At 46.1% G+C, this 23,173-nt stretch overlaps 1 protein-coding gene across 1 annotated transcript in view; it reads right to left on the minus strand.

Annotated features, from left to right (window-relative positions):
• The window catches only part of VWA3A (von Willebrand factor A domain containing 3A), a 62,974-nt gene that overhangs the window by 18,783 nt on the left and 21,018 nt on the right, over window positions 1–23,173 (minus strand). Inside the window, 13 exon segments of the mRNA XM_025370765.1 lie at window positions 2,423–2,493; window positions 3,761–3,956; window positions 5,366–5,510; window positions 5,815–5,889; window positions 11,353–11,472; window positions 13,530–13,624; window positions 14,081–14,161; window positions 15,583–15,686; window positions 16,099–16,234; window positions 18,204–18,329; window positions 19,743–19,808; window positions 20,051–20,159; window positions 21,303–21,428. Coding sequence (XP_025226550.1) covers window positions 2,423–2,493; window positions 3,761–3,956; window positions 5,366–5,510; window positions 5,815–5,889; window positions 11,353–11,472; window positions 13,530–13,624; window positions 14,081–14,161; window positions 15,583–15,686; window positions 16,099–16,234; window positions 18,204–18,329; window positions 19,743–19,808; window positions 20,051–20,159; window positions 21,303–21,428 — 1,450 coding nt within the window.

Here is a 23,173-nt window from a genome sequence, read left to right on the forward strand (position 1 = left end):
TTAAGATGTTTTTCAGACCCGAATTCCAGCAAAGTAGCTGATGCCAACCAGTTTGAAGACCCCCAGAGGAACAGGAACAGCATGAGAACACAGCTTCTTCATCTCCCCTGCCCATGACTCCAGCCTGCACTCAACTAGTCAGTGATCTCCACACTTCAGCCCGCTGCAATACCCTTAAAAACCTTAATGTCAAATTCCCCGGGGAGATGGATTTGAGGTTCCCTCCCATCTCCTCGTTTGGCCGTTCTACAATTAAACATTTTTTCTCTGCCACAACCCAGTGTCTCTGCGCATTGACTTGCCATGCATATCTGGCAACAGATCTATTAGTTACAGCTCTGTGAGCTTAAGGTTCTCATCTAAGGCCACCTTATCAGTGTGTAGAGAAACTTCAATTCAAACCAGGTGGGTCTGGTTCCAAAGCCAGCACCCTTCCATTGTGAGACACTGTGGCCTCCACTTGTGGGCCGGTCAGCCTGACTGGTTCCCCAGCAATTATTCTCAATCAAAGCTCCAGAAGACACCACTCAAATGTAAATAAGCATCCTCTGGAAAGGTGAATTACGCAGTCATTGCCCATTAACATCATATGAATGAGTTTATCAGATGAGGCAATGGGACTGCGTGCACCTGAGGGTAAGGGATATTTCTTTATTTTTTATTTATTTATTTTGAGACGGAGTCTCACTTTGTCACCAGGCTGGAGTGCAGTGGCGTGATCTCAGCTCACTGCAACCTCTGCCTCCCAGGTTCAAGGATTCTCTTGCCTCAGCCTCCAGAATAGCTGGGATTACAGGTGCACACCACTACACCCAGCTAGTGTGTGTGTGTGTGTGTGTGTGTGTGTGTGTGTGTATTTTTAGTAGAGACGGGGTTTCACCATGTTAGCCACGATGGTCTCAATCTCCTGACCCTGAGATCTGCCCGCCTCGGCCTTCCAAAGTGCTGGGATTACAGGCGTGAGCCACTGCGCCCAGCCGGGAAGGGATATTTTAAAAGCACCAAAAGGGTCCCTTTTGGGGAAGACAGCACAGGCACGCAGGGGGAGCCACAGATCTGCAGATCCAGTGGCCACAGAGGAATAGAAGATGGAGATGTGGCCCCGCCCTCCCAGGAGTCCACGGTTGTCTGGGAAGTGAGTCCTTCTGCGAGTGGTGGAGTCCAGGAGTCTCCTTCACAGGCTCCTCCACTCCATTGCCTCGACCACACCCTTGCTAAGTGCCCTCTGTCCATCATTGTGGCTTAAACTGCCCCAAATCTCCATCTCCAGCCATGTCTTTTCCCACCTGCCTGTAGGGTACCCTCACTTGTCATCTCGCAGTCTCCACAAACTCACCCTTGTCCCAGACCAGCCTTCCCTGCACCGTCCTTCCATGGGCTTTTCCTCCTGTTTTCTCCATCTTGGTCAATGGCCTCACTGTCTACTGGGTGCCCCAGTAAGGAGCGTGGGGGTCACTTTGGATGTCTTCTCTTTCACACTGCCTCTTTAATCACTTGCAAGTCCAAGGAATTCTTCCTTAGATATTCATTGCTCCTCACGTGATCTGGCCCCTAGCTACCCATCTCATTGTATCTTGTCCTGCTCAACTCCTCTCTCTGAGGAAGTAACATTTTAGTCTCAAAGGACTCCCACCTTGACCAAACTTTAGCCAGGCTCCTCTAAACCATCTTCTCAATGACGCCTTGACCTTGGCCTGCTGAACTTAGTTTTGGCAAAGAATTCTGCTAAGTCAGTTTAGTGAGACCTGTCCCATCCTTGATATCCAATCAAGTTCCTCATCTCCCATCTGAGATATCTTTTTTTTTAATGATTTTTAGAAAATTCTTTAATAGAGATGGGGTTTTACCATGCTGCCGAGGCTGGTCTCAAACTCCTGGGCTCCAGCATCAGCCTGCCTCGGCCTCCCAAAGTGCTGGGATTACAGGTGAGAGCCACTGTGCCCAGTTCTATTTTTGATATCTAAGCCTTTGGTCTGCCTTTAGCAAGAGCCCTGTTTAACAAGAATCCTTTTACCTATCATATTTATCCAGTTCTCTTAGTAATTTTCCATCCACTGACTCTGCTCTTTGGCTATACATCTCCAGCTATTTTGCTATTATTTAGAGTTGAGTTCAGTCTCTCTCCCCTATTGCAACAGTCTTAAATAAAGTCTTCCTTGCCATTTTAAAAGAGCAACCAGTGCAATGAAAAACAAACAGACACCAATTGCTACCAGAAGCCAGGGAGGGGCAAGGAAAGATTCTACCCAGAGCCTTCAGAGGGAGCCTGGCCCTGCTGACACCTTGATTTCAGACTTCCAGCCTCTGGAAGTGAGAGAATCAATGGTTGTTATTTTAAGCCGCCCAATTTGTGGCAGTTATGGTAGCCCCAGGAAATGAATACAGAAGGCAGTGCAGTCATTGGCCCATGCCCAGGGCATACCTTTTGGGAGTAGTTGAGAGCCTTTTCCATCTCAGACATGATGGAACTGATGTCATCGCTCTCATAAATGCCTGGAAACAAAGCACATCGTGAGCATGGGAGACAGGGTGTGGATCCTGGCAAGTATCCCCATCATTTCGATACTAGAAAGCCACCTGGAGGTGACTCAAGGGCTGGGCGTGGTGGCTCACTCCTGTAATCCCAGCACTTTGGGAGGCTGAAAAGGGAGGATTGCTTGAGGTTGGGAGTTCAAGACCAGCCTGGGCAACAGAGTTAGATCCTTTCTCTATCAAAAAATTTAAGAAATTAGTCGGGTGTGGTGGTGGACATCTGTAGTCCTAGCTGCTCAGGAGCTGGTGGGAGGGGTGGGAGGATTGCTTGAGTTCAGGAGGTTGAGGCTGCAGTGAAGTATGATGGCACCACTGCACTCCAGCCTGGGTGACAGAGGGAGACCCTGTCTCTAAAAAAAATGTTGCTTTGTGTACCATGTACTACTATCCTGCCAACCATGTGCTGTGAACATACCACCCTTCAAAAAGCAATCTAAGGGATGTTTAGGGTGCCTTCTAGCTCTGACATTCTAAAATACATATATTTTTAATTTTTAATTTTTTTGTAGAGGCAGAGTCTTGCTATGTTGCCCAGGATGGTCTCGGACTGGCCTCAAACAATCCGCTTACCTCAACTTTCCAAAGTGCTGAGATTACAGGTGTGAGCCACCACCTGACCCATAATATACTTTCAGAGTTTTACTTCTTCTTCTTCTTCTTTTTTTTTTTTGAAATAGAGTCTTGCTCTGTCACCCAGGCTGGAGGGTAGTGGTGTGATCTCTGCTCACTGCAACCTCTGCTTCCTGGGTTCAAGCAATTCTGTTGTACCTCAGCCTCCTGAGTAGCTGGGACTACAGGTGTGTACCAACACACCCAGCTAATTTTTTGTATTTTTAATAGAGACAGGTTTTCACCATGTTGGCAGGGCTAGTCTCAAAGTCTTGACCTCAAGTGATCTGACCGCCTTGGCCTCTCAAAGTGCTGGGATTATGGGTATGAGCCACTGTGTCCGGCCTATTTTTTTAACTTAAAAAAATTGCAGTAAAATATACATAACATCAAACTTCCTAGTTCAATCATTTAAAAGTGTACAATTCAGTGGCATTAAGTGCATTCACATTGTTGTGCAACCATCACTGCTATCTATCTTCAGAGGAATAGTTTTACATTTTAAAATGTGATTTTCACAAGCTGCTTTTCTGGAATATATCTGTGGTCTAAGGGAGCTATGCTGGTGCTGAGGCAACTGTTTGGAATGAGCCAAAGGGATGAGGAAACACTCATGTACCTGTGTCTCCAAACCAGTGGAAGCGGCCACCTGCAGCCCGGGTGACCTCCTTGTAGGCGGCGGCCGTGTCAGTGCGACTGGCATAGCAGGCAGGGGGCGTGGTGTCCATCTTTGGCTCGCCCACGTAGAAGAGACACACGTTCAGCTGGAGGTCGCAGCCACTACAGGCCTCGGCCATGTAGGCGCTGATTGTAGGCTGGTGGGGAAGAGAAGGTAAGAGGGGCCCGCAGCTGAGGGCCTTGAAGTTGTGGGGCTCTGGGCAGCCCAGCCTGGCTATGTTTCTCCAGGGCCTTCTCTGTGCCTGGTCCAGTCCTTGGCACAAGGATGGAAAGAGATGAACCTGGGTTGCAGTTTCTCTCAATATATTTTTTTTAATTTTTTTTTATTATTATAATTTAAGTTCTGGGGTACATGTGCACAACGTGCAGGTTTGTTACATATGTATACATGTGCCATGTTGGTGTGCTGTACCCATTAACTCGTTATTTACATTAGGTATATCTCCTAATGCTATCCCTCCCCCTCCCTCCACCCTACAACAGGCCCCCGTGTGTGATGTTCCCCTTCCTGTGTCCAAGTAATCTCATTGTTCAATTCCCATCTCTCAATATTTTAACAGAGTGTGGTCGGGAGCTGGACCTGAGAGCCTCCTGACACCAGGCGTGGTCTAGACCAGTAGCATCCGCATTCCCTGGAAGCCTGCTAGAAATGCAGACTCCCAGGCCCCACCCCAGACCTACTGAACCAGGATCTGCACTATGTATGTATGTATGTATGTATGTATGTATGTATATATTTTAAAGAGACAGGGTCTTGCTCTGTTGCCCAGGCTGGAGTGCAGGGGCATGATCATAGCTTGCTGCAGCTTTGACCTCCTGGGCTTAAGCAATCCTTCTCCCTCAACCTCCTAAGTAGCTGTGACTACAGGCACACGTCACCACACTTTTTTTTTTTGGGACGGAGTTTCACTCTTGTTGCCCAGGTTGGAGTGCAATGGCATGATCTTGGCTCACCACAACCTCCCGCTCCAGGGTTCAAGTGATTCTCCTGCCTCAGCCTCCCGAGTAGGTGGGATTACAGGCATGTGCCACCACGCCTGGCTAATTTTGTATTTTTAGTAGAGATGGGGTTTCTCCATGTTGGTCAAGGTGACCTCAAACTCTCAACTTCAGATGATCTACCTGCCTCAGCCTCCCAAAGTGCTGGGATTACAGGCATGAGCCACCACACCTGGCTACATCTGGTTAATTTTTTAAATTTTATTTTTGTAGAGATGGGGTCTTGCTATGTTGCCCAGGCTGGTCTCAAGCACCTGAGCTCAAGTGATCCTCCCACCCCAGCCTCCTGAGTAGCTGGGACTACAGGCATGTGCCACCATGGCAGGTTATTTTTAAAATTTTTGTAGAAATGTGGTCTCCCTATGTTGCCCAATCTGGTCTCCAGGGCCTGCATTTTAACAGCATCCTTAGGTGCCTGTCTATACATTAAAGTTTGAGAAGCACTGCTTTAGAAATCATGCTGCAGAAAGCTTGGCGAGGTATCCACCTGGGGGAAGATGGATGAGGTCGCAAAGGATAATGGACATCCAGGACGTGGCCTACCCACCATGTCCTGGTCAGGGATGCCCCCAGTGAAGAGGTAGATTCCCTGCGATTGGTGTTTGTCTTTGTCCTTGAAGTCTACTTCCACAGCCTTCCGCAGGGCGCTGAGAACATTCCTGCTGCCCCAACACCGCAGGTTCAGAGCCCACCTGGGAAGGCAGAGATGGCCATGCTGAGGGTCATTGGCCCATGCCTAGGCATACCTTTTGGGAGTAGTTGAGAGCCTTTGCCATCTCAGACGTGATGGAGTTGATGTCATCACTCTCACAAAGTGAAGACGGCCAGGTGGGGAGAGCAGCAGATAGAAGGAAGCTGTTTTCTGATTTCTGCCCATGGCTGTTTGGGGTCAGGGACTCTAGAGAGCTACTTCCTGGTGGAGAGGGGGACAGAGAAAACAACGCCTGCAAGCCTTCCCTCAGACACAGCCCCACAAAGTCTCTGCCCATCACCTACCGCCAGGCACTTTGTAAATTGTCGTGGCTCATGGGAACCATCTCAGGCCTCCAGCTTTCACTGGTGCTTCCAAACCTTTAAGAAGCAAAGAGAGTTCACTCAGGCTGGGGGAGGTCCACTTGGCGGCCCAGCTCTTTGGGCTTTGCAGGCTTTTAGTGGGGACAAAATTCTGATGAGATCCCCTAAAATGTGAGGATGTCACTGGCCTGGGCTAGCCTTGAGATTTCCTTGCAGGTCATATGTCCCAACATACTTCAGCCGAGACATGGCGTGAGCCAGCTTTGGTCAGCTTTCTTTCTGAAGCGTTGAGCTATGGTGTGTGGCCCCATTTAACCTCCCCTAGCATGGCTCCACATTTCTCTTCCCTATCCATACTATAGTTTTTTTGTTTTGTTTTTTTGAGACAGAGTCTTGCTTTGTTGCCCAGGCTGGAGTGCAGTGGTGGGATCTTGGCTCACTGCAAGCTCCGCCTCCCGGGTTCACGCCATTCTCCTGCCTTAGCCTCCCGAGTAGCTGGAATTACAGGTGCCTGCCATCACGCCCAGCTAATTTTTTTTGTATTATTAGTAGAGATGGAGTTTCACCATGTTAGCCAGGATGGTCTCGATCTCCTGACCTTGTGACCTGCCCGTCTCAGTCTCCCAAAGTGCTGTTTGTTTTGTTTTTTTAAATACACGTCTATGTAATCAACAGGATTTGGTAAAGAAAAAAAATACACATCTAGCCTGGGCAGTATAGCAAGACCCCATTTCTACAAAATAAAATTAGCTGGGTATGGTATAGTGGCACATGTCTGTTGACCTAGCTACTTAGGAGGTTGAGGTGGGAGGATCACTTGAGTCCAGGAGGGTGAGGCTGTAGTGAGCTATGATTGTGCCACTGCACTCCAGCCTGGGCAACAGAGCGAGACCCCGTCTCAAAAAACAAACAAACCCCCAAATCCAGAAAACCCACATTGTCTCATTTGTCCTGTAAGACAGAATTTAAGATCCTTGGGAAGGGGATTTATACTCTTTATGAATGAAAAGTTGTCCCCTCTCTAGTTTGAGATTAATTCCTCCACCTGGCCTTTGACCTCATCATCACCCATCTCTTCTGAAACTTTGCCCCACAGTTCCACCCTCACATCCACACATTCCCAACTTCTCTCCACTTCCCTCTGCCCCCAGCACCTCTCTACCTGTTTCAGACTCTCTATACTTGACAAGAACATCCTCCTTCCACTGGGAAGCTACTCTATGGGCAACTTCGCTCTTTCCTCTTTCCCCTTGTAGACAAGCTCCCTGGAAACACAATATACCACCACTTCCTCACCGCTTCAACCCATTGCAGTCAAACTTCCACCCTGGGGGTGTTCTCTGGTAGAGATGAACAATGCCCTCCATTCCCCCACCAGTGGAAATATATCCCTATTATCGCTGGATAATAAATCTGGGTTCAAGTGATTCTTATGCCTCAGCCACTGAAGTAGCTGGGATTATAGGCCTGTACCACTGAGACCCACTTATTTTTGTATTTTTAGTAGATGGGGTTTCACCACGTCGGCCAGGCTGGTCTCGAACTCCTGGCTTCAAGTGATCCACCTCCCTTGACCTCTCAAATTGCTGGGATTACAGGAGTGAGCCACCGCGCCCGACCTTCATATACTCCTTTATAGCAGTGCAGGAACGGACTAACATAGCATCCCAACACCTTTCTCTCTTGTTTTCCTCCCACCTCTCTGGGTTCTCCTTTCCTGTGTTCCTTTGGTGGTTCCCTTCTTCTGCCCACCCTTCAAATGCTGGTATTTCCCAAGTGCTGCCTTTGATTGTCTTCTCTCTCCCCTTCGCATCTCCACAGGTGCGATCCCTGCACTACCATTTATTTCATTCATATAATTAAAATGCTGATGGCTCAAAACCCCTTGTTTTTTTGGCTAGGTCTCCTCACTGGAGCTCCTTCTCCTCCTAATGTTCTCCAAACTCTGGAGTGTCTCAGACTCTGGATGTTTAAAACCATCTTTCCCTTCAGAGATCTGTTCTTGGGCATCATCTTCTCTTTACCATTCTTTCACCCCCTACAGCCAGGGACGACATTCTGTAGATTCTAACTCCCCAAAATCTTTTCTATGCACCTTTTTTTTTGAGACGGAGTTTTGCTCTGTTGCCAGGCTGGACTGCAGTGGCGTGATCTTGGCTCATTGCAAGCTCCACCTCCTGGGTTCATGCCATTCTCCTGCCTCAGCCTCCTGAGAAGCTGGGACTACAAGTGCCCGCCACCACGCCTGGCTAATTTTTTTGTATTTTTAGTGGAGACGGGGTTTCACCATGTTAGCCAGCATGGTCTTGATCTCCTGACCTCGTGATCTGCCCACCTTGGCCTCTCAAAGTGCTGGGATTACAGGCATGAGCCACTGTGCCCAGCCTCCATGCACCTCTTTCTTGATTAACTTTCATTTTGGGCTCAGGGGTATGTGTGCAGGCTTGTTATATAGGTAAACTCCTGTCATGGGGGTTTGTTATATAGATTATTTCATCACGCAGGTATTAAGCCTAGTACCCATCAGTTATTTTTCCTGATCTCCTTCCTCTCACCCACACCCTCCAATAGGCCCCAGTGTGTGTTTTTCCCCTTTATGTGCCCATGTGTTTTCATCATTTAGCTCCAACTTATAAGTAAGAACATGCTGTATTTGGTTTTCTATTGCTGTGTTAGTTTGCTAGGGATTATGGCCTCCAGCTCTATACATGTTCCTGCAAAGAACATGATCTCATTCTTTTTTATGGCTGCATAGTATTCCGTGGCATATGCGTACCACATTTTCTTTATCCAATCTACCACTGTTGGGCATTTACATTGATTCCATCTCTTGCTATTGTTAATAGTACTGCAATGCACATATATGTGCATTCGTCTTTATGATAGAATGATTTATATTCCTTTGGGTATGTACCCAGGGATGGGATTGCTGGTTTGAATGGTAGTTCTGTTTTTAGGTCTTTGAGGAATCATCATACTGCTTTCCACCATGGTTGAACTAATTTACACTCCCAACAAGTGTGTAATTGTTCCTTTTTCTCTGAAACCTCGCCAGCACCTGTTATTTTTTGACTTTAATAATGGCCATTCTTACTGGCCACACACTATTTCTTCCATTCACAGTGCCTTGGCTTAAGCCCACTCAACACTAGGGCAGGCAATTGCAAGAGTCAAACTGGTCTCTTCCCTCCGGTATTACATCCCTTCAGTTCCTCCTTCACAGCACTGCTCGAGCATTTGAAGATGCAAACCTGATTGTATTAGTACCTTGCTTGCAATCCTCCAGTGCCTTTATATCCTATAGCACAGGAAACTCATGAGCATGGCCTATATCAATCCTCCATCACCTGTTATTTCTGTCATACACATTCTCTCCCTCTCACCCCCATATCCATGCTGAACTACCTGATGGTCCCTAAAGCTCTAACATACCTCACGCTCCTGCTCATGCTGTTGCCTCTACCTGGAACACCATTTCTCCCTATCCCATCATTCTCAGGTGCTAGGCAAACACCTACTCATTCATCAAGACTCAGCGGAAGGGGCACTTGCTCCATGAAGATGTCCTGAGCCTACTCCTCACAGGTGGAATGAACTGATCCTGCCACTGATACCTTGCAGTCCCATACCTAGCTATCTACTCATTTCTATAGAAAACACTTAATAGCACTTCTTAACATCCCTGTCTCCCACTGTTAGGCTGTGAGTTCCTCGAGGATGGGTTTTGTGTGTCTTCATGTCCATCTCCCCAGTGCCTGGCACAGGGACTGGTTCATGGCAGATTGTCAATGAAACATTGCCGAATGAATGAATGGGTAGATGAATAAATAAAATTCCTTGTCTATAATGTTACCATAAATATTTTTCTGTAGAGTTTATTAGGGAATGATTGGGCTCTGGTACAGAATAATATCTAATACTAACTTGACTTAATAGGTTTAGAAAATGCCCTATTTGGTTTGAGGTTGTATAAAAATCTACTCTTTAAGTGGGTTCCTTTTCTCTCTGTCTTCCCTTGTTAGTTAAAATAGTATGCAATTTTAAAAGTTATATATGTAGTTTTTATGGCTGGGCTCAGTGGCTCAAGCCTGTAATCCCAGCACTTTGGGAGGCTGAGGCAGGAGGATCACTTGAGGTTAGGGGTTCGAGATCAGCCTGGCCAACATGGTGAAACTCCGTCTCTACTAGAAATACAAAGATTAGCCAGGTGTGGTGGTGTGTGCCTGTAGACCCAGCTACTTGGGAGGCTGAGGTAGAAGAATTGCTTGAACCTGGGAGGAGGAGGCTGCAGTGAACTGAGATCAAGCCACTGCACTCCAGTCTGGGAAACAGAGTGAGACTCCATCTCAAAACAAAAACAAAAACACAAACAAAAACAAACTATATATATAGTTTTTAAATTAAAAATGCTAGATATGTACTATAATTACATATAATATACAATTTTAAAACTATATTAACGCCGGGCGCGGTGGCTCAAGCCTGTAATCCCAGCACTTTGGGAGGCCGAGACGGGCGGATCACGAGGTCAGGAGATCGAGACCATCCTGGCTAACACAGTGAAACCCCGTCTCTATTAAGAAATACAAAAAAAAACTAGCCGGGCGAGGTGGCGGGCGCCTGTAGTCCCAGCTACTCGGGAGGCTGAGGCCGGAGAATGGCGTAAACCCGGGAGGCGGAGCTTGCAGTGAGCTGAGATCCGGCCACTGCACTCCAGCCTGGGTGACAGAGCGAGACTCCGTCTCAAAAAAAAAAACAAAAAAAAAACAAAAAAAACTATATTAACATTTTAAAACTATATATACTATATATAATTTTAAAACTATACATAAATTTGAAGAAAGTTCAAATCTTCAAAACCTCTCTGATCTTCATTGTATTTAATTCCAAACTATACAGTTTTAAAAATTGCATACGATTTATATATATATATACACACACACATAATTAAATGTATAATTTTTATTTATTAAAACAGAGATGGGGTCTCACTATGTTGCCCAGGCTGGTCTCAAACTCCTGGATGCAAATGATCCTCTGTCTCGGCCTCCCGAGGTGCTGGGATTACAGGTATGAGTCACTGCACCCGGCCAAATTTGTATATACAATTTTAATTTAAATTTAGAATTGGAATCCTAAATGTTTGAAAAAGTGGGGCTTGCTGGAGTCAGGCTAAGGACTGAGACTAAGGCATGGCTGGAGTCCTTCCTTTCCTCTTCTGCCTGTTTTGTCTTGGAAGCCAAATGGGCCAATGGGCTGAATTACTTTATCCTGGTTGATCAAGCACTGTGTTTTGGGGTCACTTATCACCTTTGCCCCAGTAGGACAGTCCTGTAACCATTTAATTATTCAATGCTTCAAACAAGATCATCCAAATCAGATAAACCGATGGCTATCCTAGGAGGCCGGGTGACCATGACGTCAATATCTGTCGTCTGGCAATGTCCAAAGCCTCAGCATAATGATGACATCCAAACACACATGACCCACCCTTGCCCCCAGGAGCCAGGAGACACGTACGCGATGAGGTTGAAGTAGTCCTTGTTGGATAACTGCTCCTCCAGCAGCAGCCGCAGGGAGTGCTGGATATGAATAATGTACATGGAATTGGTCGCAGAGATATCGAGCAGTACAACCACCCTGAAAGGAAACACGAGCTTTAAGAGGAGAACTGAATCTCTGAGATAATGTTAATTTTGTTCCATTTTACTATTTAAAGTTTTTTCCAGGGGAATTTTGCGTGCCAAATTCATAGCTGGCCAAAATCTTCTCTGTGGTTTGAGGCCAACAGAGGTGGGCTTACAATGGTAGATTAATGGGGTCATGGAACCCCCCTTCTCTCCCAAGAGATGCTGTAATGGAATAAAGCCTCATGGTGGAGGTGGTTTAAGGGGTAGGGGCTTCATATAATGATTTTCATAGATTTACTTTAAAGAATTAGCATTCAATATTTTTATAGGTCAGAATATGAATATACATACATACATATATATATATATATATATACACACATACATATATATATATACACATATATATATATATATATATTTTTAGATGGTCTCTCTCTGTTGCCCAGGCTGGAGTGCAGTGGTGTGATCATGGCTCACTGAAGCCTCAACCTCCTGGGCTCAAGAAATACTCCTGCCTCAGCTTCCTAAGTTGCTGGGACCACAGGCACACATCACCATTCCTAGCTAAATTTTTTTTTTTTTTTTTTTTGTGGAGACCAGGTCTGCCCATGTTGCTCAGGCTGTTTTTGAACTCCTGGCCTCAAGTGATCCTCCTGCCTTGGCCTCTCAAAGTACTGGAAATACAGGAATGAGCCACTACACCCGCCATAGGTTGGGGTCTTTGTAGGGAAAGCAAAAACCAGGTGGGCAAGTAACATGAGGAATTAGGTATATCTGGGCCTCTTGGAAAATATTTTTATCTTTTTGTTTGCTCTCTGTTTTAAGATCTCTAGCCTCATTCATTCTTTCTCTCATTTTACAACTTCAAACTTATATTCCTACCTCCTGCCCCATTCTCATTTTGAGACAGCTATGAATAGCAAAAGAAAATCCATGTGATTTACAGTCAGAAGACCTTGGTTCAAGTTCCACTTCATACCAGCTGTGTGGCCTTAGGCAAGTCACAAAACCTCTCTGATCTTTGTTTAAGTAGTTTAACTATAAACTACTTGTAAGACTCATCATAGGGTTGCTTCAAGAACAAAATTACATAATAGATGTATAGTGGCCAGGTGTGGTGACTCATGCCTGCAATCCCAACATGTTGGGAGGCTGGGGCAGAAGAAAACTCTTGAGGCCAAGAGTTTGAGACCAGCCTGGGCAACAGAGCGAGACCCTGTCTCTAATAATAATAATAATAATAATAATAATAGATATATAGTATTATAAAATATAATAATTTATAAATGTTAATTCATCAAACAAGGTATGGAATCATAATAATGGCCATGATAGATAACTATTGTTTCTCCCAACTCAGCATCCATTACCTCATCTGGCAACAGCATCCTGATTTTCCTTTGGGAAACACCTCTGCCTCTATCAGTCAATTTGAGTTGAGTGAAACTGAGCCCACTGCAAGCTTCAGGGATGGGCATTTGACCCTGGCCAATCAGAACATCACACCTCTGGCTGGGTGGGAGGATCCATTCATCCATGACCCATTTGCTCTGGCCAGGGAGGAGGTGTGATTTTTTTTTTTTTTTTTGGAGACACAGGGACTCGCTCTGTTGCCCAGGCTGGAGTACGGTGGCACAATCATAGCCCACTGCAGCCTTGAACCCCTGGGCTCAAGCGACCCTCCTGCCCCTGCCTCAGCCTCCCAAGTAGCTGGGACTACAGGTGTACAACACCATGCCCAGCTAATTATTTTATTTTTTGTAGAGACAGGGTCTCACTATTGAGACCAGTCTGGTCTCAAACTTTTGGCCTCAAGCGATCCTCCTACTTTGGCCTCCCAAAGCGCTGGGATTGCAAAAATGCTCAGTGACACAACGATGATATTATTGACATCAATGATGGTGGTGGTGACTTTTTCCTCCCCTGGGGGTTCTGCTGAGAGATTCCCAATCCCTAATCTAAGTGATGGCTTCTGATGATACCAACAGGGAATTCATGAGTCAGATAAACGTCATGTCACACATCAGACCCACGAAGGATAAGAACCCTGCTTAGGAAAGGTACCTTTTTTCACAGACAGTGCCCCAAATTCTTCTGCTGGCCAGGGAGAGCCACTCGATTCGCCTCTCGTACATCCGCATAGCTCTGTTGAGCTGTTTCTGCAGAGGTGTGGGCCACAGTGAGCGGCTGCTCAAAGGCTGAGCAACCAAGGGGCCTGAGGGGAAGTAGGTGTACCCAGGTGGGCTTCAGGGAATGGTGTGTCAAGTCCCTGGGAATCCAGGCAGTATAATCATTCCACTAAATCATGGACAAATTCACCACAAGACCAGGAAGGGAAGAGTCACATGGTATTTCATTGCATCAAATGGGGGAGGAAGCAGATCTTTCCCCAGAGGATTAGAGGCTTTTTTTCTTTCTTTTTTTTTTCGAAGCATTGAGGTCCCTGCTTGGGGAGGAGGTGGCCAAAGCTCCAGGGGGCCTGTAGGTGGAGCACACAGTCCCTCTTTACAAGAGGGAGTTTAGTCAATGGCTTGGTGACTCCATAGCCCAGGGAACCTTCCTCCCATCTCCGCCTCCTGCACCCCATTTTCTGACTGATTGAACCCATCACTGACCTGGTACTCATAGAGGAAGGGTGGGTCCACATGAATGTTCTTCACTGTCCCATCGTGCCATTCAAATTGTATCATTGCCTTCTGTTCTCAGGCATGGGAAGGAGGGTGAGCAGGTGAACAGAAGTACATGTAGTTTAATTTGGGCACTGGTTCTCCAAATCAGGTGCAGGAGAGGGAAGTGGGCTCTGAACACATTCGAGGTTGGGTTGAACTCCCTCCCAGAATTCCACAACACACACCCCACAATACCACCACCACCAGGTCATTGCCTTGTCTGGAACTGGAAGTAGACAGCCTTAGAGAGAGTGATCCCCTGAATGGACCATGCCTGACAGCAAGCCTCTCAGGCTGTCTTCTTGAGAGGCTTTTCTGAACATCAGAGTCATGAAGATATGGTTGGAGGGTTTTAGTAAAAGAGAGCACAGTTGGAGACCTTAAAATATACTGGCCATAGCTTCTTAGGTTTGGAAACCTAGACAGGCCTTCACAGATGCTTTGAAAATCCAAATTGTTCATCTTGTTTTTTCATCCTCCACCAAGTCAACATATCCATCTCTCTCTCACTCCATCCATCTAGTCATTCATCCATGCACTGCTAGACCTACATGTCCCTTACTCCTCTCTCTTCCTGTCAGTGTTCCATCTTTCTGCTATCTTTCTATTCACCTATTATTCCTTCATTTCATTTCTCCATCCTTTCACTCCTACATCCTTCCATCCTTACTTTAATTTCTACTTTCATTCTTTCATTTGTCCTTTATTCCATTTTGTCATCCATCCTTCCATTTTCCATTTTCCTCTTCCACCTGTTCAGATTTCCATCCATTCACCCATCCATTTACCCATCCATGCATCCATGCATCCATGCATCCATCCATCCATCCATCCATCCATCCATCCATCCATCCACCCACCCACCCATCTATCCATCCACCTATCCATTCGTCCATTCATCCATCCATCCATCCATCCATCCATTCACGTTTCCATTCATTCATCATTCTTTTCCTTCTTCTGGCCAACCTTCCTTCCAACTACCTTCTCAGCCATCCAGTAAACATTCATTGATTTCCTACTCATACTAAACATGGGGGATAGAGAGTTAGAGAAGAGTGTTCCCTCTTTATACTTCATACTTGATGGGGATTTAAATATGTAAAAATTCATGCATTAACCCTTTATGGGAGCAATAGCAGAAGTCTGCATTAGGTACAGCAAGGACATAAAGACAGCAAGTCTGTCCTGTCTGAGTTGGGAGGAGAAAACCTTCATGGAGGAGGTGACCGTGGTACCTGATTTATCCCTCTTGCCCCATCTCCCAAGTTCAATTTTTCAGATCTTTGAAAACCAACAGCTACAGTGGATTTGATGTGCATTCTAGGGTCCTGGGTGGGAAGCCTGAATCCCTGGTGATTCTTATTGCCAGAACATTTAAGAAGGTGGGAAAAGCCACCAGGGAGCTCTCCTGCAGAGGACTGGAGAAAATGATGAATCTGAATTACCTCATGGATAGTCGATGATACTGTTTTCTGGAGAATAGGTACAAATTCCTCCACAGGAGAGAATGCGTTGGGTGCCAGGACCTGATACAGACTTAATTTCTTGGCTGAAAAAATAAATTCTGAGGTTGTAAGCACTGCCTGGGAAGCTCCAAAGGGTTCAAGCCTTTTATTTTTTTGAGACAGGGTTTTGCTCTGTCACCCAGGCTGGAATGCAGTGGCACAATCGTAACTCACTGTATCCTCAAACTCCTGGACTCAAGGTATCCTCCTGCCTCAGCCTACCTGAGTATCTGGGACTATAGGTGTATGCCACCACGCCCAGATAATTTTATTTTTTATAGAGATGGGGTCTTGCTATGTTGCCTAGGTTGGTCTCAAATCCCTGGTCTCAACTAATCCTTCCTTCTTGGCCTCCCAAAGTGCTGGGATTGCAGATGTGAGCCACTGTGCCCGGCCGGATTCAAGCCTTTTAGTCAGTCACCTGTTTCCTGGGTTCTGCCCTCTTTGGAGATTTACCTTTCAGACCATTGACCTTAAGCCACTCTGCAGAAGTCTTGTCCAAGTTTGGAAACTCAATGGTGAGAGGAGCGTCATGCTTTGGGGGTTTAGGCAAGAGGCTTATGAGTAGCCCATTTGCAATCTCTGTGGAAATCTAAATTAAATGAGAAAGCCCTCATTACATAATCATATTTTAGAGCTGAAAAATCCTCAGTCTTCACCCTCCACCCAGTCAACGCAAGTGGAGCATCTTAAACACTCCATGGTAGATTAAAGGCGGTTTTGCCTTTCCCTTCCGTCATCCCCTCCCCTTCTCTGGAGATTTCTGGAATTTCCAGGGGAAGAGGGAGAAGTACCCAGCAACTCGCTTGCTCTCACAGTGGCCTATGCTCCCGGCTCCCTCCCTAACCTTACCGGGAAGATCAGCACCACGGACTCCAAAATGACAGGTCACCCCTCCATGCTCTGGAGAACTAAAAACTCCTGCAGCAAATCACTTAGTGAGCCCTGACGTGGCCACCCTGTGGCCACATTTACTAAGTAAAGAACCGAGGCTCTGAGAGGTTAAATTACATAGTGAATGTAGAAGTAAAACATAGAACAGCAAGTCTCAAACTTCAGAGATTTGAGCACTGCCTTCATGAATTTTGCTATATCTGAGTACTACTGTATTATTATATTTTAAGAATCAACATGTAACATTAAAGTTTTTTAGTTATTAATTTTCTTTAATTTTAAAAATTCAATCCCTTTCACAATTTTAGAAAGAAGATCTATGATGACCATAATGAGCTAGTTTGAAATAGATACCATTTAAAAAATATATTAATCCATGCACCACCTAAAATCATCTTGCAAACTACAAGTAGTACATGCACTTCATTTTTGGAAACTCTTGGCAAGGTTTTGGGCCTTAGACCTGGGTTCAATCCAAACTCAATCTATTTCTATCTCTGCAATCTTAGGCAAGTTATGTAACCTCTTAGCTTCGGTTTCCTCATCTATAAAAAGTAATAATATACTTAACTCAGACTGTTGTTAAGATAAAACATTTAAATAATTGAACATTGTGCCTATCTTATAACGAGCATTTAATAAATAAGAACTACTATAATTCTTTTTTTTTTTTTTTTTTGAGATGGAGTCTTGTTCTGTCACCCAAGCTGGAGTATAGTGGCACTATCTGGGCTCAATGCAACCTCTGCCTCCTGGGTTCAAGTGATTCTCCTGAGTCAGCTTCCCACATAGCTGGGATTACAGGTGCCTGCCACCATGCCTCACTAAGTTTTGTATTTTTAGTAGAGACAGTGTATCACCATGTTGGCCAGGCTGGTCTTGAACTCCTGACCTCGAGCGATCCACCTGCCACAGCCTCACAAAGTGCTGGGATTACAGGTGTGAGCCATCACACCTGGCCAAGAACTATTATAATTCTAATACTAATTGTTGTTATTGTATTTATACATTTTTAAAATTCTTTTTTGAGACAGGGTCTCGCTCCATTGCCCAGGCTGGAGTGCAGTGGTGCCATTATGGCTCACTGCAGCCTCGACCTCCCAGGTTCAATCATCGTCCCACCTCAGCCTCCTGAGTAGCTGGGACTACAGGCACATGACATCGTGCCTGGCTAATTTTTTAATTTTTTGTAGAGACAGTGTTTTGCCATGTTGCACAGGCTGGTCTTGAATGCCTGGACTCAGGTGATCCTCTGGCCTTGGCCTCCCAAAGCACTGTGATTTCAGGTGTGAGCCATGGCTGAGGTGAGAATGACTCTCTTCAAGACAGCCTATTCTGGATGGTTGAGGTTTTCATGATTCTCCAGACTGGGGGTAAGGGAGGGGAGTGACAAGACAGAGGGGGTGGCAGGAGCCTGCTGATCTTTCTCTGAGATAAATTTTACAGTTAGTAAATCCACCAGGATCTTTCTGGCACCATGGTGGGCCCACCCAGCCCACCCAACTCAGAGCTCTAGGGTGCAATGAAGGGTGGGCCTTGCCTTGTTTCGATTTTAGGAAGTGACGGGCACCGGCAGCTGTGCCGTCTATGAACAGGTGAGAAAGGGGAACAAGGCCAGCTGAGTGCTGCTGGGAGAAGGCCCCAGAATTGACACTCACACCACCTACCTCCTCCATGGTGCAGGTGAGCGCCTCACAGGGGCTGCTGTGCCTCAGGGCTTGCACGTGGCTGAGGAGGCTCTGGGCCTTCTGAATTTCTGCCAGGAGCTCATCCATATCCCGGCTGGTGTAGAGCTGAGGGTGGCAAGAGCAATCAGCCAGCCAGAATCACTAGGCTACCTGCAGAGGCCAACCCAGGAAGGGGCAAGCAGCCAGGCCAATGCCTAGGCAGAGGGGCAGACTCTCTCCACTAGGCCTTATAAACTGCTATCCATGTGCCAGGAAGAGCCTGCAGACATGCTGTGCTCCATTTGTGCAACTGACCTGCTGTGTTTTAAAACAATTGAAGAGTTTTCTAACTGTAAAAGTATAAAGAAACACTTTACATGCACTAGGATGGCTATAATAATAATAATTATTTATTTATTTTATTATTATTTTTAGAGAAAGGGTCTTTTTCTGTCACTCAGGCTGAAGTGCGGTGGTGCAATCATTGGTCACTGCAGCCTTGAACTCCTGGGCTCAAGTGATCCTCCTGTGTCAGCCTCCTGAGTAGCTGTGACTACAGCCATGTGCTACCACGCCAGGCGAATTTTTAAATTTTTTTGTAGAGATGGGCTGTCACTATATTGCCTAGGCTAGTCTCAAACTCCTGGCCTCAAATGATCCTCCTGTCTCGGCCTTCCAAAGCACTAGGATTACAGACACGAGCCACCATGCCTGGTCAAGTCACAGGCTTTAAGATAAAATATTCCTTAAACCAGTCAGTTTCAGTCATTTACTTTACCTTTCTAACCTCTGTAGTCTGAGTTACCTACAGACAGAGTCCAGATGATGAGGTATCAAGATAGGGTGCTGCCTGAGTTTGGCTCCCTGCTATGACAAGCAGGGACCTTGTGACCTTTGAATTCACTTGTGAGATGCAAACACTCATTTACTCATGGTTATTAATGGTAGGCAAGACACAGCCTGGGAGCGACCAGATGATTGCATTCTTAATCTTCCAAATGGACCTACACACACGTTTGCTAATCGTTGCCTCCCTTGTGAACACAGGGTGGCTGATGTCTAGTTATTAACTGGGACAAGGACAGTAATGGATGGATCGGTACAGAATGGATTGCTCATTTTGCTCTGCAGTGGGTCCCCTGCAGTAGCAGGAGTTGATCTAGGAGAGAAAATCAAGGCAATTCAGACTCAGTGCTTTGCGGGGAGCAGAGCTAGGCTGGGCCTATATTAACGGCAACTGGAGAGTGATTGAGGATTCAGCAGGCAGGGTTTTAAAAGGCCTCTGGGCTCCCAGGCATGCAATCAATGCATCATACAGGCTGACCAAAGCATCTCCTGTGACTTCAGGTTGTCCCTGTTCTTCCCACATATTCATTCTAACCTGATTTTACCTGTGTAACCTCATTGAATACAGGTGGGGGACAGGGAGAAAAGGAGAAACAAGTGTATAGTGTGGTCCTGGCCCAGACCTCCTGGGTACAACCTTGGAGGCAGACAAGGAGAGAAGAAGAGGGGCCATGTGTTGGCAGAAGGGCTTACCTCCATCTTTGGGCTGTAGCAGTGGTAGTAGCCCCTAACAGCTTCTGCAAGGTTCTTCAGGACAGCCTGCAGGGATGAGGCCAGGGTCAGCCCTCACTAGGGCAACACCAATACTCCAGTAAGCCTTCTCCTTGACTGAACCTCCCAATTATCTGAAGCTTCCCATTTTACCAAAGGGAGAACCAGGCACAAGGACAGATGCATTCTCATCCACACTCGGGGGCCTGTCCAAGCATGAGGCCTCAAAGGCCAGCCCAACTGACTACCACCAAAGCCAAGGGACACCTCAGAGAATCTCGGGCACTCACAGGGGGCATCTGATCATCGCAGCTGTAGGTGATGAAGTGGATGATGAGGTCTCTTCCCATGGTGGACTGCTGGATGTAGTCGGACAGGATTTCAGAAGGCTGATCTGGGCTGGGGAGAAGGCAGAAAAGTGGACACCCCAGGTCAGATCACTTTGAGAACATTTCAGAGCACAATGGTAATCCCCAAGGAACATCTACCCATTCTTAACTGGCCACCTGTGTCCCAGGTCACCTATGCGGGATGCAGGGCTAGGTGGACTGCAGGCCTGGCTGCCCTGCCTCCTCTGCAGATGGGTGGCCTGTGACTACAGTCCTTCCCTCATGTGTGTGTGTGAAGAGTCATGGTTGATGATCTTTTCTTTCTTTCCTTCTTTCTTTTCTTTCTCTCTCTTCCTTCTTTCCTTCCTTTTCTTTCTTTTCTTTTCCTTCTTTCTTCTTTCTTTTTCTTTCTTTTTTCTTTTCATTTCTTTTTCTTTCTCTTCCTTCTTTCCTTCCTTCCTTTTTTCTCTCTCTTCCTTCTTTCCTTCCTTTCTCTTTTCTTTCTTTCATTCTGTTTCTTTGTCTTTCTCTTTCTTTCCTTTCTTTCTCTCTCTCTTTCTTTCTCTCTCTTTCTGCCTGTGACTGCGATCTTTCCCTCATGTATGTGTGAAGAGCCATGATTGATGATCTTTTCTCTTTCTTTCTTTCCTTCCTTCCTTCTCTCTCTCCCTCCCTCTCTCCCTCTCTCTCCCTCCCTTTCCCTCCCTTTCCTTCCTTCCCCTTCCTTCCCCTCCCTCCCTCCCTCCCTTCCTCCTTCCTTCCTTCCTCCCTTCCTTCCTTCCTCCCTCCCTCCCTTCCTCCCTTCCTCCCTTCCTCCCTCCCCTCCCCTCCCCCTTCCCTCCTCTTCCCTTCCCTTCCCTGGGTCTCACTCTGCTACCCAGGTTACAATGCAGTGGAACAATCATAGCTTACTGCAGCCTTAAACTCCTGGGCTCAAGCAATCCTCCTGCCTCAGCCTCCCAAGTAGCTGAGACTACAGGTGCACACAACCATGACCAGCTAATTTTTATCTTTTTTTTAGAGATAGGTTCTCACTGTGTTGCCCAGACTGGTCACAAACTCCTGGCTTCAAGCAGTCCTCCTGTCTCGGCCTCCCAAAGTGCTGGGATTACAGTCATGAGCCACTGTGAACGGCCCATCTTTTCTCAAACAGTGGTTTGGTTCTTCAGTTCCTTTTGTGTAGTATATCAACTGCTTAGGAAAGAAGACCTACCAGCTTCTCATGATGACCACCAGGGAATCCAGCCCCTTGAGAGTGAAGATCTTCTTCAGAGCTTGTAGCAGGTTGCTGCCTCCATCAGGCTGCAGTGTCTTTACCCAGAGCTTAAGTTCCTGGAGGCTGGGGAGAGACAACAACGGCAACCTAATTATAAGACTGTTTGTATTTAATTTCATTTTAATTTCTTTTTAGAGATAAGGTCTGGCTATGTCACCCAGGCTGAAGTGCAGTGGTGCAATCATAACTCACTGTAACCTCGAACTCCTGGGCCCAGGCGATCCTCCTGCCTCAGCCTCCCAAGTAGCTGGGACTGCAGGTGTGTGGCATCCTGCCCGGCTAATTTTTATATTTTATGTAGAGGGCTGGGCATAGTGGCTCATGCCTGTAATCTCAGCACTTTTGGGGGCCAAGGTGGGTGGATCACTTAAGGTCAGGAATTTAAGACCAGCCTGGCCAACATGGTGAATCCCATCTCTACTAAAAATACAAAAAAAATTAGCCAGCTGTGGTGGCACATGCCTGTAATCCCAGCTACTTGGGAGGGTGAGCAGGAGAACTGCTTGAACTCCAGAGGTGGAAGGTTGCAGTGAACTGAGATTGTGCCACTCTCACTGTACTCCAGCCTGGGCAACAGAGTGAGACTCTATCTCAAAAAAAAAAAAAAAAAAAATTATGGAGAGATGGGGGTCTCACTGTGTTGCCCAGGCTGGTCTTGAACTCTTGGCCTCAAGAGGTCCCCCTCCCTAGCTTCCCAAACAGCTGGGATTATAGGTGTGAGACCCTACACCTGGCCTGTAGTATTAGGTACCAGGCCCAGGACAAATATTAGCTCATTTAAACCTAATGATAACTTGTTGAGGAGGTACCTTTATTCCCATTTTGCAGATGAGGAAACTGAGTTAGGACTTGCCCAAGGTGATAATGTAAGCAACTGTTACAACTGAGATTTCAAACCAGGTCTGACTCTAAGATCTGAGCTTTTAGAAATTGTGCTATGTGAGGGTCTGGGGCTGAGTTCCTTCTTCCCCATACCTACTCTCTTGGGAGCCAGCCCTCAACAGGAGGCATGGAGTTAATCCCGCGACCCTAAGAAGGCTCTAAGAGAAAGCATTATGGCTGTGTGGCTTATGTCCCACGTGGGTTGGGGTATACACCACTGGTGAGAAGAAAAATAACTTGATTCTTTCTTGGCTAAAACTTTGCACAACACTAGTGAAAGAGGTCTGTTCTTTCTACTTCAAAAAATCAAAAATCTGAAAGAGAAAATCTCAGTGTGGTGCTAATAAGTTCATCTTTCATGATCATAACTGTCAAGTCTCCTTTTTGAACAGCAAGAACAAGTCCCAGGTCTAGCACCTTCTCTAGCCAATAGATTTAAGCTGGAATTTAAAACCATTGTTTTTCTCTCATTGTATTTATTTATATGGCTGCTTTTTTTTTTTTCTCAAAGCCATTAAAGAAAGATATATGGTTGCTTTCTAATTATAGAAATATAATTACATGATTATAGAAGTATAACCATGCAAGTGATATGAACTTCTCAGTTATGGTATTGATAGAAAGTTTCCTTCAGGCCAGGAGCAGTGACTCATGCCTGCAATCCCAGCACTCTGGGAGGCTGAGGAGGGAGGACCACTTGAGGCCAGGAGTTCAAAACCAGTCTGATCAACATAGCCAGACCCCATCTCTACAAAAAAGGAAAAATTTAAAAAATTAGTTGGGCACACCCTTGTTGTCCTAGCTACTGGGGAGGCTGAGGCTGGATGATCATTTGAGCTCAGGAGATAAGATGGCAGTAAGCTATGACTGTACCACTGCACTCCAGACATGACAGAGCAAGACCTTGTCTCAAAACAAAACGAAAC

This window comes from Theropithecus gelada, chromosome 20 (assembly GCF_003255815.1).
Source record: "Theropithecus gelada isolate Dixy chromosome 20, Tgel_1.0, whole genome shotgun sequence".
Lineage (NCBI taxonomy): Eukaryota > Metazoa > Chordata > Mammalia > Primates > Cercopithecidae > Theropithecus > Theropithecus gelada.